At 28.0% G+C, this 15423-nt stretch overlaps 2 protein-coding genes across 3 annotated transcripts in view; one reads left to right on the forward strand and one right to left on the reverse strand.

The window, feature by feature from the left end:
* Nucleotides 1-9138, reverse strand: part of Dhx15 (DEAH-box helicase 15) — a 45243-nt gene extending 36105 nt beyond the window's left edge. Inside the window, exons 1-2 of one of the 2 annotated variants that reach the window (XR_012756469.1) lie at nt 8990-9138; nt 1520-1549 (exon numbers count right to left, since the gene is read on the reverse strand). Coding sequence is in view for 1 of the 2 variants with exons in the window: in XM_075366243.1 (XP_075222358.1) it covers nt 1520-1549; nt 8990-9042 (83 nt within the window). In the remaining variant the exon portion in view is untranslated. The remainder of the gene's footprint in view (nt 1-1519; nt 1550-8989) is intronic. The other variant, XM_075366243.1, reaches the window with a different exon arrangement.
* A 292-nt stretch (nt 9139-9430) lies between these two features.
* LOC142324440 (transcription initiation factor IIA subunit 2-like) lies at nt 9431-13941 on the forward strand. Its single transcript, XM_075365271.1, has 4 exons — nt 9431-9647; nt 11019-11123; nt 12235-12364; nt 13664-13941. The coding sequence occupies exons 1-4, from the start codon at nt 9576-9578 to the stop codon at nt 13684-13686; spliced, it is 330 nt and encodes a 109-aa protein (XP_075221386.1). The 5' UTR covers nt 9431-9575; the 3' UTR covers nt 13687-13941.
* Nucleotides 13942-15423: the final 1482 nt, after the last annotated feature.

The raw sequence follows: 15423 nt of genomic DNA on the forward strand, positions 1-15423 counted from the left end.
AATCCAAGCAGTCTTCTTAACAACACTCTCAGCCTCAACCAACTGCGATGATCTCAGGAACATTAACAATCTCCTGAGAAAGATTCTCTGCAACCACTGAAGGAACCCTGGGCACAACAGACTCACGCGTCTTTCCACCCCCACCGCATCGTCAGCTACTTGATGGCAATCACCATGACCAACTTCACCAGCAGAAAAAGTCAAAGACACAGATTCAGTCAGGCGCTGTACCCCAAACCTAAGGGCAACATTCTCCTCACGAACAGCAATCACCTCCTGTCTCAGGGCAGCAACCTCACTGATCAGTGAGACTGCAAAACTGGATAATCTTAATTGAAGGAGCTCATCAATGCTACGCAAACTTAAATAACCCCTATTAACATCATTAATGCTATCAGCAACCTTGTCTTCTTCATCAAGTACTTCATAATCAGAATTCTTGGAGTCAATAAAAATAAAAATAATAACCCATGCGGGGTTGTTGCTTGTCCTCCATCAGGCATGTCCCCAGGTGGCGGATTGGGGGATGCTTGGCAGATATGCCAGGTAGGTGGAAAATAAAATATCACCCACAGACCAAAACAGGCAACTGGCAGGTGTGTCATCAGCTTACCTGCTGTATATAAATTGCTCTAATGACTAGAAGCAAAACCTCGGGCAATGTCAATGACCCCATCTAGTCAATCCACACTCAATCTCAACTACACATCCAAAAATCTTAAATACACATTCTTAACAATTGTATAACTCTGTAACTACACAAATAAAGTCAAAATGCAAGAGCATTGATTATAAATTTATTATTAGATAAAAGAATAGTCAATTTTTTTTTTTAAACATCATTTCTCAGGAAAGATGCATTATATATTAGGACTTTTCATGAATCTAATTTGTCAGGACAACTTATGATATTTTCTATATAAATCACTGTACCTATATAGAAGTTGAAAGTAAATTAATTTTGATGATATATGCTGGAGAATGACAGTGATTAAACCAGTTGTGTTTCTGTTTAGGAAGCTTCCATTCAAAATATTGTCTTTCCTGGCAACCATATTTGTTCGGTTTTAATTAAAAACAAATTCTGGACTGACAAAACTAAAATATGACACAGTTAAATAAACAGTATCGCTTTACTAACAGCTACACATATCATTTCAAACCAATCAATGTTATACAAATCACTCATTCAAAGTTTATTTTTTTGAAAGAAAACAGATAATAATTTAGTTTTTGTCACCAACTGGTTAAATGCACTATTCCATTTCTTTACACTTATAACAACCTTTTCAATAAAATATTAAAATGTTATTTTATAATAATCAATGTCTTCTTACTTGGTGTATGAATTTTGTTAATTCTTCAGAAAATTTGAAAAACTTTTCTTTAAAATTAGTTTATATTCTTACAATTAAATTATGAACTTTTTTTATACAAAAAAAGGAGTAAAAAAAAAATATATAAAGTGAGGAAAAAGATTGTATTATAAAATTAGAAAGTGAAGCAGAAATGTACTTACCGACTTTTTTCAGCTTCAACTTCACCAGTACTAAAATAAGACAAAAAAAAAGAATAAATAAATAAAATAAGATATAAACATATTACTGACAAAAGACAATAAAATAACATACTCATGTAAGCAGGTGCTATTTTGTATTTTTTCTTCATAAAATTTTCAGGTTGACTGCCACTAGACAATAAATAGTGTTATAAAATAGTGTAATACAGTAATCCCTTGGTTTAATGCGATTTGATTTACACGATTTTGAATTTGCAGGGTTGATTTTATAACACTGTCCCTTGACTTAACGCGGGTCTGGTTTTAAATTAACATGGTAAGAATTACTGTATATAAGAAATAAAATAATATTGGAGAAAAAATTCTTAAAACGGGTTTTCAGTAAACAATGCACAAGGGCTTACAAACACATGTAATGCAATAAACAATGAAACAGGTTTTCCCTTTCAATAATAGCATACTGAAGTGTGTTAGGTTTGTAATACTGAAGTGATTGGTTTATAAACATTTTAATGATCACAGTCACCAGCCATTAACAGTTCAAAGAATATATTGTGTTGCGTTATTCTGTCTTACATTATATTACTGTGCAATATATAATTCTGATCGGTTTGTGTTCCAAGGCATGACACAAAGGCAGTACGTAGAATATTTGTAATTTATTGTGCGAGATATTTTAGAATTCTATTGTGAATTATTTTATATTTTTAGTGTTTTTAACTAAGTCTGATCTTAAACATATGGGAAAGAAAAGGAAAACTATCACTCTTGAGATGAAAGTTGGAGGTGATGAAAAAAACATGATGATGGTTTATGTAACTTTGATATTAAAAATCATCTTGGCCCTGTTAAATCAACAGTTCGTTCAATAATTAAAAGTAAGGATACAATTACGATTGCTGGAAAAAATGTTGTTCCTCTTCAGGCTTCACAAATGCCTTATTTATGATTTCCTTTAATGGCTGAACTTGAAAACCTATTAAACATTTTCATAGAAGATTGTACTCACTGTCATATTTTTGTGACAATTATTATTATTCATGAAAGAGCGTTAAGTTTGCATGTACTATTAAGTCCTAAATACCATGCTGAAGCCATCAACCTATTCAATTCAAGCAAAAAATGGTTTGAAAATGTTTAAAAACGCTTAAAGCTGCATAACATTTCGATTCAAGGTGAAGCAGCCAATGCAAATGAAGAAGCCGAAAAATTCACACAAAGATGAAGAAATTATCTTGAGGAAAGGAGGATACACGTCACAGCACCTATTTAATGTTGACGAAATGACGGTTTTTTGGGAAAAGATGCCCAAATGTACTTTTATCATAAAAGAAGAATGTCGTATGCCCAGATTTAAGTATCTAAAGATCGATTAACACTTTTACTTGGAGAAAATGCAAAGAAGAAATGTAAACTAAAACTGTTGCTTGTATATCAGTCAGAAAATCCCATGCTTTTAAAGAAATTAACAAACAATCTCTTCCCATGTATTGGACATCCAACCAAAAAGCACGGGTAACAAGGCGCATTTTTTCTGACTGGTTTAATAATTGAACAGCAACTCAACGATTTTTGCACAAGAAACAATATCACACACAAAGCTGTTCTACTGCTCGATAACGCTCCTGGAAATCCAAGCTCTGAGGAATTGGAAGCAATTAATTCACATGTAAAAGTCGTTTATGTATCTGCAAATACATGACATCTCTGATACAGCCATGTGATCAAGGGCTGATAGACACAATCAAGGCTTATTATCTTAAAAAAACATTTTTTCAAGTGGTTTGTGTAACTAACAGTTCAGTTCAAGCAATGAGATCTGTGATTTGCGAACATTCTGGAAAAATATAAAATCCTTCATGCTGTATGCAATGTTGGTGAAGCTTGGAAAGAAATCAGACAGTATGTTTTGTGGAGTATGGCACAAGCTGTATCAAAATGATGATCAAGATCAAACTGCATTCGATGATAATGGATGAGGAATTACAAGTACTATTAAAAATTAAGTTGTGCAACTTGCCAATAGTGTAGGGCTTGAAGTTGATGCTGAAGATATAAATGAACTTGTGGATGGAGATAAACAACTTTTAGAAAATGAAGACTTGTTAGCACTAGTCGAGTTGCCAAATGAGTAGCTAGATGACAAATCGAGTAGCAGTTACACATCATTTAAATCAGGGTCATCAAAAATCAACAGTGGTGAACCATAAACACCATTCTCCGTTTTTCAGCCACTACCAACAGTAAAAGGATTACAGGAGGCATTAGGGTACATCAAAAATGTTGTGATTATGTAACTGAAAATGATCCAGATCGACAACGAAGTACAAAAATAGTAAATGGACTGTTACTGTTATGGTGATAAGAAATGTTACAAGACGGTGCTAAATCAGTTGCAACTATCAGCAAAGCAAACTGGACAGTTATTTTAAGAAACCAAAACTAAATCACAAGTTTTTTTTCCTTAATATTCCTTATTGTATTTAGGACTATATACATTTAAGGTAACTATTTTTTTTTTTAATAATACTGTACTGTATGTAATCATATTTACTGTACTGAATTCTATATGTATTCTATAACGTATGTTCAGCCAAACTGTCTAAAAAAATGTAAGTCAACCCAGTAATGAAATAATTAATCTACTTAATTTAACCCAATGAGTACAAAGTTTAGAAACTGTGATCAACACAAACCAATCTATAAATGTATAACATGCATATCTTTGTTGATATTTTAAAGACATAAACACAATTTCCACTAAATATTTCATTCAAACTGATATAGAAGTGACAAGAAATTATACATACGATTAAAGAGAAATATTAATTTGAGACTGAACTACCATAAACCTTCGGATATGTAAACACAACTAGGACTAAAGGTGAACAGTAATGACTGATTTCGAGCTAAAAACATTTTCTTGGAAAATACAGAAACATAACTACTGTTATTATTTAGATTCTAAGGGCAGTGCACACAATCAAATTTAACGCATGCAGAAGAATGTTAGTAAAAGATCAATAAATTCATATGATATTTAACGACTTTCTGATTTTAATAAAAAATATTTTTGATATATGTAAATATATCATTAGCATTAAATTAATAACATTGCAATTTTAACCATCAACTTTCTCTCTTTTTCTGTTTTGGCCTTCAGAACCACCATAAGGTATTGCTTCAAAGAATGAATGAGGATGATATATATGAATGTATAAGTCTTGTACAGTTTCAGATCGACAATTCCTGAGATCTGTGGTTAATTGAAAGCCAACTCCCAAACATCAGTATCCATGATCTAGTATTTAAATAAGATATAAAAGTTAACTGGCTTTACTAGGATTTGAACCTTAGAACTCTCAACTTCAAAATCAGTTGATTTGCGATAACGAGTACACCACTAGACCAACCCGGTGGAGGTCTTGTACCATCAACTAAATTAAGTTAACTGTTAGAAAGTCTGCTATTTTCCTTTAGGGAATTTAGTTCCTATGAATAGCTTTCTGCATAAATAAAATAAAGGGGATAAATCCTTATTTCAAAATAGGACTATATTTTTGATGGCTCATATTTTTCCAAGGGTACAGCAATTTCAGAACTAATTACATAAAACACATAAGGAAATTGCACCTTAAATATTTTTATAGAAACTAATACTGAATTTTTATTAGATTCTTTGCAAACAAACAATTATGTAGATAAACATAGCACCTTTCACTGTAAAAGTGGAAGATCAGTTTATTCCCCATCAGTTTTCTGCTGGTAATGACTAAATTTAATTTTGTTTATAAAACTTGACAGAAAGAAATTAAATTCAAACTAAAAAATAACTGATAAATTTAAAATTTATAACACATGTAAAATCAACCTCCAAAAATGTATGATTAATTACTGACTAAATCTTCTTTTCTCATAGTCCTTGCTTAATTGGAACAATCTTGGAGTAAGGTTTTTTTTTAATTACTGGCCATTTCTCATGTAACAGCTATCTCAATCAGAAAGAGGTATATTTAAATATTTAATAAAATCACTTTTCTTGTTTTCAAAAGCTAAGATAGCCTTAAAGATTAGTCACTGATTAACGCATTTTTCAAAACATGAAACATAAAACCAAGAAAATATGTGACTTGGATAACTATAAATTATGTCAACATCAGAAAGGCTGTACTTAAGAGTAAAATAATTAAATTTAATAATATTAGAGCGTAAATTTAAAAGATTATACCATAAAGAATATCTGTAGCAGTTTTTTCAGTAATTTTCTGATTCCTGTATTAAAAAAAAGTTCATAATAATCATATTTCTATTGTTAATTGTGTAGTGTTATGTACATTGCTACTCAAGAATTCTATATAAGTTTTTAGAATTTCATCCTGTGAAAAATCTGCTAATTACAAAGTACAACTACAACCAGTAAGTATAAAACTAGATTAACAATGTGGTGATATTTGAAACTGTAATATATTTTATTTTTATTGATAAGCATCACAAATGGAATAAGACCACCATTTTGATTAAAATTGTAAAAATTATATCTTTTTTAAATTACTAAACATTAAAATTGTTTTTCTAAAAGTTCTTTTGGATCTAATCATAGCAACTTCTTCACCAGTTACTCAGAGCAGTTTAAAAGATGAGATTGGTCCTTGTTTGCCACATAATACTGTAATTCATTATTGAATGTTAAAAAAACATTATGACAAAATGTGACAACACAAATTGTAACTTCTCTTAAATTACATGGCTGTCACCCTAGGGTCTAAAAGGTTTATTACACAATTTTTTGGACTTTACAAAAAATTTGAAAGCAAGATATTTACAATTTTTAATTAATTAAAAATTGCATCATGGATGAAACTAACTTTTACATGATAAAACTTGCTACTGTATTGTATGTGAAGTTGAAATTACCAAAATATAAGGCTAAATGCAACTTATAAATAAAAAAATAATAATTCTATAATCCAAAATTACCCTAAACTTCTGTAATAATACTAAACTATTGCTAATCCACTGGCACAATATTTTCCAGAAATTATTAAATCTAAGATTATATCAGGTTATTTATTCTTCAAACGTGTTCACTAATGATTCTGATAAATGCACAAAATGTTAACACTTATGATATATCTTACATCAATAAACACATAGACTGCATGAAAATAAATGGACTGTAATTAATAAAACCCACCTATTGACATACCAAACATAGTTAATCCTACTTATGAATTCTTGAAATCTTTATATTACAATCTTCTCAGATCCGCTGATATGTCATTAGATATAAAACTAACAAAAAATAAGTTAATGCATTACCATTTTTTATATACAAAATCTAATAGTTATGACAGCAAATGGGCTAGGATGTAGTTTAAAATGAAGAGATTATAAGACACACTACATACATATATTTATGACTTCATATAAGTTCAAGATAAATATGCAGTAAATTGTGTATGTGGAATAATATGAGGTCATTCCAGCCTTGATTGTATGGAATAATGGTTGATTTTATTAAAAAATATATGCATTCTATATGAAAAAACCAATTAAATATTTGACAAACCTCATATCTTAAATCAGGAATATTTCCAGATTGGAAAAATAATAGACCTATTTCTATGCTCTCTAATATACCAAAAATTGCTAAGGAACTAATTCTTGAAAATGTAAAAAAAAGAAGTTAATTCCAAGCAATCAGTTTGGGTTCAAAATGCAAATGATTCAAAATGTAACTGTGTGATATATTGGGCACAAGACATAAAAGTATTGACAGCTTTCTTGGACACAGTGAAAGATTTAGATATTTCCCCCATATGTTGTTCAGAAGGTGATCTATAAACATTTTAATTAACCTTTTGGGGATATTATTTTATTCACAATATATTAAAATATTCATGAATTCTTTTAAATAGTCAGCATTATTTAAAAAAAAATACAAATATAAATAATGATCTACAAATAAACATTAAATCCAGATATCTTCAAGATATACCAAAATTCCAGGTTTGTTGTGATACTTGAATTTATCCAATTCCTTGCTTGCTAATGATAAAGAGCAACAAAATTGTTTCTCAGTTATTATCAAAATCATTAAATATGAATAATTTATAATTATTAGCTATTACAATAGATAATGGGAAAGTTAATTTAAATATTCCACATGTCAAATAACCATTTTAAATCACAAACTGATAAATAGTAGACTAATAATAAAAAGTAAATAGAACAGTAAACAGAGGTATTGCTGTCACATTTATAAAAAAAACTGATTGGCAGCACATCCTCTCAACAACAATAATTCTTAACTATTATAATTGGTGAATAAAAAAATGTTTTAAGAATTTAAAAACAGTTTCTGGAAAACTTAAGGTAAATTGAAGTGTTAAAACTTAATTTTATACTTTGTTTGAAATTATATAGTTCTGATAAACATATTCTACCATATCTTACATTTTGAAGAAGCTACAAGAGTTGGATAACAGTACTAATGCAAACAGGAATCTAAGCTTATCAAATGTTACATTCAAGAACTGAAAGACATTAATTTAGGAATATAAAAACAACTTAAACCTGACAAATACAATCTCCAATAAAAATCACAAAACATCATTTACTTAGTTTATTTTTATTTAACTTTGTAACAGTTTCTGAACCTACTGGAGACACAGAATTTTTCCTTTAACATTATACAAGGAGTAGAAATAATTCTTTTACTAAACGCAAACATGGGAACAAATATGTACCTCAACTGTTCTATTAACATCTCAGCATTCAACAGAACTTAGTATATTCGTGATTGTGGTTCTAGAAATACAAATATTTATCATATTCAATTATTGAAAATACAACTACAGGTTTTGTAATACAGCTCTTGTTCAGGTCTAATTTAGCAATCCAACAACCCTATTTAATCTAGTGAAATGAAACTGGCAGTTAGAGTTAATTTCACATAGGTTCCTATGTAGTTACATTTAAAAATTTATACAAATATAAGCTCCTATCTTAATGTCTACATAAAAAAATCACACAAGTTAAGAATTTCTATGTTACGTCTATTCCAGAAATTTCGTTTAATAAATAACAAGAAGCGACGCCCAAATAGCACTGATGAAGATATAATGCATTTGATTAGGAGGGAGGCCAGAGCACAGTATATCTTATGTAAAAACGTATTACTACAATTGAAAATAATAAAAATGTAACATTCAAATCTTTGTAGTTACTGTAATGGCTATTACACCAAACAAAAAAGTAAAAACTAATATTAATTGGTAAACTTTTAAGTTAAATATACAATCATCTAATGCCTACCTCAATGAAAAATAAGCAAAACAATATGGCGCTCACTACACGCTAAGGAACGAGTAATTCATCATACAGAGTCAAAAAGATATAATTAATTCAGAACAATGTACTATAAATATATTAAAATTCACATTTGATTATAGTTAAATTTAAACTTACTTTCTCTTTTTCGTTATATAAGGATCAATAACTTCAATTCTTCGCTTCGACATTCCACACAAATACAAGACACTACATACAATTGCCGTAGCTTGCAGCCAACATTTACAATACTGGCACAAATAAAATCGTATTTTAAAAAATGCAACGCTTTCGTACAGAGATACTGATAACAAATAGGTTAATAGTTGAAATAATAAAGTATGATGAAGACAGCTTTCATCCTTTGTTAATTATAATTTGTTCAGCAATTCATAGTAACAAAATAAATACGTAACTCAAATTACCCGCTATTCTTAAGTTATGCTATTTGTTCTTGAAGGCAAATTATTTTATTTTAAATTACTTAATTTTATATATTTTAATGATACAACTAATAACACTCATTAAAATCTTTGAAAACATATTCATATTAATGACGAGTCAACTTAATTTTATGTTGTTGCACTTGGTTGCAATTGGTGCACAACACGCAGATCATTAAAAGCAGAATTAAAATAACCTTAGTGTTCAGCGTTATATATTTTTTTTCATATCTTATTTTCTAATGGTTCATAGCTTATGACTATCAGCTCTATATAAAAACATGTCTTATCAGTCGTACAGAGGTACAACGTTAGGAAATACTTTGCAAGAAAGTCTCGATGAACTTATGCAGGTATGATTCATTTGTTTACATGTAATAGGTATTATTTATTATTGTTACAGCTTTTAACTTTATAAAAAATAGTTATTAAACAAACATTGTGTGATAACCACTGGTAAAGGGATTAAATATTGATGCAGTGTCTATGTTACTTGTAAATGTTGTACCTTCCTCAAACATAACTTTTCTATTACTTTATGAATATAATATATTCTTATTGTATATAGGATTGGTACAGTATTCATCTCAGTAGACCAGTACCACTTCTAATGTTTGAGACTGCATGGAATGTAAATTAATTAGTATGAAAGAAAAACTAAAATAAGGAAAATTATTTCATCATCAATGTTGGGTTGATTGTTGGCCATAATATATTATTAAAGGATTTTAAAATATGTATCTTTTAAGAGTAGGCTTAGATTCTTGTCGGTTGAACTGAAAAAATCCCTTTTTTTGAATTTATTAAAAAAATATAACAGATGTCTTAAAAGTTTACACTTCAGAAACAAAAACCAAACCAAATTATATAAATACAATGTTTATATAACTTCAAAATACTTGCTCTCTTGACCATTTAAAGTGTCTGGTAGTGCTGTTATAATTCTGATATCAGCTTACAATTTTCAAAAAACTTATTAATCATGTCTAGTAATCATATATTTATTTATCTTATTGTTGAGAGATGTGTATAAATGAATTAAGATAGAATCCTTTTTTATGTATGTGTAGAGTATTAAGATAGTGTCAGTGTTTATAGATTTAAGTCTGTGAGATGTTTAGCAAATTTTGATAATGATATTGCTTTGGAAGGGTTTAAAGTCCTCAAGTATAATTATTAGTTAAAGCTACTTTTATTATAGTAAAAAACCACTGCTAAGCAAAATGAAATATTGTTATAAAAACACATTATGATTAAGATAGTTGTTAAAAAATGAAGACAAAAATGATATATCATTTTAGTTTTAGCAACTGTAGATATGAAATCTTTTTTTAAAATCATGTAAAGTTTCATGTTCCTATTGTAAAGTCATATCAGTCATTATTGAATTTTGCCCTCAACTTAATCAGAAATCAGACTGTAAAAATGTCAAGTCAGCAATTGAATGTAGTCTAACATTTTTATTTGTCCAAAGGATATTTGTTTTATCATAATTTTATTTACACATAAATATAGCATACTGGTCCAAGTTTATTCAGTAAATACTTGTAAGACATTTTCATGTCTTTAGAATTTGAATATATAATGGAAATATCTTCTGTAGTTATATACAGTTTATAGTTATAATATGCTTACCAATGAGGTATTTTTCTCAGTTCAATGCAATTTATTTGTTTTAATATATTTATGGTTAATTTATTACTTTTATATTATTTGTATTCTAGTATGGCCAAATAACCCCACAGTTGGCTGTTAAAGTATTACTTCAGTTTGATAAAGCAATTAATAATGCACTAGCTACCAGAGTAAAATCAAGATTGACATTTAAGGTAATGAACTTTTTAATGAGATAATATTCTATATTAGATCATCAGTTAATTGTTTGCATGTGTTTCATTGTTAGCATATTTCAGATTATATACATTTTGAAGATAAGTATTATTTTTTTGGCATATAACAATTTTTCTTGTTAATTTGGAGATCGCCTAATTGTTATCTTTCAGGTTGCCATACTTTCCTGATTTTTTTAAGGTGTTGCACACAGAATTTAAATACCAGATGAAATATGTTTCTATTTTTATTATAAAATGGAAAAAATTCATAATGGAAAGAGAATTCATAAGTGAGTTTTTTTTCACTAATCCTGTGTAAGATCACTTGGAGATAATTCTTTTTATTCCACTTTTACAACATTAAACATGCACTTACGTATGCATTCTTATAAAGATGATTCAGAAAATTAAACAATTAATGAAAAAAATGCCTTTAAATTGAGAATTGAATCAAGACCATCTTGATTAATAAAAGGATTCTGACAGTGATGACTACTAGCTGCCGATTAAATAAGGAAAAAAATTTAATTTATTAGTTTTTAAGTTTTTGTTAAGCTATGATTAAGGATATTTTCTTTAAGAAATATTTTGAGACAAGTTTTTTCATAACAAAATCATCTGAGAGAACCATTAACTCAAAAATTAAATGTACTGTTATTGTAAATTATATAATATATTATAGTAAATTATTAAGAAAATTCTTAAAAATTTTCTCAAATTGATATTAAAAATTAATATGTTTGCTTTTGTGTCTTACTAATACAGATAACTTGATTGCCATATTCTAAAAGTCTTGATTCTAAAAATGTTTATTACATTTTTTTCTTTGAAATTGAAACTTTTACTTTGGGTAGAAATAATACCAGATTTATCCTGCATTTTAACTGAAGCAGCTATATAGTTCTGTGAAATCTTCATGTATTAATCAGTAAAATGACCTTGATGGAGTTTTATTTTTGGACTAACATTAAAATTTAATAAAAGTATTCCTTTTTCTTTATTATACTGGTTTCAACTTGATGAAAAGCTTTTGTTTTACATATTAACATTTTCTGGGATCATATTTTTAACAAATCAAATATTTTAATTTATTTATCCTTTTTTGCAGGCTGGTAAATTAAATACTTACAGATTTTGTGATAATGTATGGACTTTCATGTTAAATGATGTAGAATTCAGGGAAGTTCAAGAAGTTGCCAAAGTTGATAAAGTAAAAATTGTTGCATGTGATGGAAAAAGTAAGTGCAACTACTTTTCATTATATAATTTTTAATGTATTAATTATTTTGTAGTCTCTTAATCAAAGTGCTGGCACATTTATAATGTATATTATGTTACTGGAATTAAATAATTTTGTAATAAAAACATTCTAATTCTTAAGTTAACTTTAATTAATCCTTTGATCTTTGAATCGTTGTTATACCACCTTGTAGCAAGTTTTTTTGAAAAAAAAAGTATCCATATTTTACTAGTTTTGGGTCGTAATAAATATTCTATAATTATAAGTGTATTATAATTATTACCTCTATTGATATCTGTTTCCATACTATAATATCGTGATGAGCATTTCATCAAACACATGCATTATCTACTTCACTGTCATCACCATTTTTAATGCTGAACTAATGTGATAGAAATAAGACTCTTCATAACATTTGTACACTACAAATAATATTATACATCTTATTGGTTTCAATAACATTATGCATAAATGCATGTAATGCAGTATATATATGGAAGTCAGTACGCTTCAGATGAAAACATTAAGATGGTACCACTCCATCAAAGAGGTTAAGAGAGTAAAACATACTAATCACTGTTAATATATTATTTTCTGCTCAGTTTCTTCTAAGCTTCCAGTGCAATTGATAATAAATTTCTCCAGCTGTATTCTCTTAAAGCTAGAAACTCAATACTGTAGATTAATTATCTTTTCATTGGTTTTGATGTGGGGTGCTTAGGGTATTTTTTCAGTCTTTCTTTACCCTTATCCTCTTCTATTTTTCTGTACTTAATGTGGTAGTTTTGATGAGTTACATTACCAACAATTTCATTTGTAATGTCTTCCTGTGGTTTTAAAATAAAATTAACAACACAACAATTAATCACATTAACAGACAGGTTCAATTTTATCAATCGCGCTGTAGTATTCTGCATTAATTGCATTTTGAATCTCGTATGTTTTATATTTTAGTTTGAATTAAAACATATAATATGTAAAACTAAATAATACAGTTTCTTAAGATATTATCAGCTACAAGCAGGTTTCATAACAAAGTATAAAACTTTTATATTCTTAAATTTCAGTGTAATGTTATTTATGTAAAAAAGATAATTGATACAAATCATTTTTCTAATTAATGGAAATTTTGAATTGCATTTTTTAAATTACATAAATTACTTACTGCAGTTTTATCCATTTTTTTAAAAAATTACATAATTTTTTATATCTTCTTATTAACTAAAATTAGTATTATTGTATGATAATTTACTTTTTAATCTTTCATTAAATAGTTTCCACTTTATCTTTGTTACAGATGTAGCTGAAGAGAGACGATAATTATGTGTTTCATAGTTGTTCGTACATTGATATCTATTATATGAAACAAGTTAATATTTCACGCAGTCTATAAAAAAGTTGTGAAGTATTTTTTATATGTCTATTTTATGCAACTTATGAAGTTCATTAAACGAATTGGTTTCATTCTGTTATTTAAATATGAAGTTAATAATTGAATTAATACTGACTGAATTTGCATTATTGTATGAGAATATTTGTTTTTTATTTAGTAATTAAATTTGTTCTTGTTTTTTTTTTTTAAATAAAAATATTGTTTATTTATTGTACTGCTTGTGCCCAAAATTTAGTTAGGTTTTACATAGTTTTCAAAAGAGGATACTCTTTATAATATGTTACTCATGAAAAAACAAATTTAGATTAAAATAACCTCTTTTTTTTAGTTTTGAATAGTCACGTGTGTCATTTAACAAAAAGGGATTCCTCCTATAATGTGGATCAGTACATATAGTGCATATAGAAAAAGTACATAAATTTCTTATTTACATTACCTGTCTGAGACTTTATGATGGGTATGATTATGTAAAGCACCAAGAGAACTTATTTCTTCTTCCAATCAGAGTTTATTTCTCTAAAGAGTTATGTTTATTGTACAGCTAAACAGCTATGGCGCTAGTGACACTTGACATATTTGTATGATATATGACTGGGTGAAAAAAAAATGAATAGTGAAAAATAGAAGTCATTTTTACTAAACTGGAAAACCAAAACTGAAACTTTGAATATCTTTTCTTTGTTTTTTTTTCTGTTTAGCTTCCAGGAATTACTGTTCAGGTGTTACTTCAGAGAATGATATGTATGAATGTAAATGAAGTGTAGTCTTGTACAGTCACAGTTCTGACCATCTCAGTTCCTGAGATGTGTGATTAACTGAAACCCAACCAACAAAGAACACTGGTATCCACGATCTAGTATTCAAATCCATATTAAAGTAACTGCCTTTACTAGGACTTGAACACTGAAGCTCTCAACTTTCAAATCAGCTGATGTGGGAAGACATATTCACCACTAGACCAACACAGTGGGTTTTAATTTGAATATCAAAAGTGTTTAAAAATTAAATTTTGATTTACAATATATAGCAGGATTTGATAATGGTATTATTAATGAAAGCTTTAGTCTGGCTAACAAAAGAAGACTACAAAATATATGGTGTTATAATTTTGAAACAGATACAATATAACAAGTATGCCACAGTTAAAGCTTGTTCTATTTTACTACCTTATTTTATTATGACAATAAGATGCATTTATATTTCAAATAAATTAGTTTTTACAATCTTTTAATTCCAAAGCTACAAAGAATTAATTAAAATTATTTAATTAACATTTGTTAATATTAACTTATATCTTTACTGTCATCAAATTTCAGATCATTTCAATGATTATTTGAGCAATAGTGGGTCTTTAAAAAAATGCTATTTCCTTCACCAGTTATCACATCAAAATGAATTTCTAACGGTAGTAAAACATTTTATAACAGATTCAATAATTGGTTGTCTATGAAATAATGTTTATGAAAGAATTGAAGATATATTTTAAAGATATTTGAGTAGTTTAAAAGGTTGTTTATTTGAGACAGTAGGTCAGATACAGTACATAAAAACAATTTATAAACATCAGGAATCATGAGACAGTATTTAGTTATCTTTAAGAATAATAATTAATATTTGCTCATAGGCTTGTTATACCTTAATATTTCATTAACATATAAATGTAA

Source organism: Lycorma delicatula, chromosome 5, assembly GCF_047948215.1.
Source record: "Lycorma delicatula isolate Av1 chromosome 5, ASM4794821v1, whole genome shotgun sequence".
Classification (NCBI taxonomy): domain Eukaryota; kingdom Metazoa; phylum Arthropoda; class Insecta; order Hemiptera; family Fulgoridae; genus Lycorma; species Lycorma delicatula.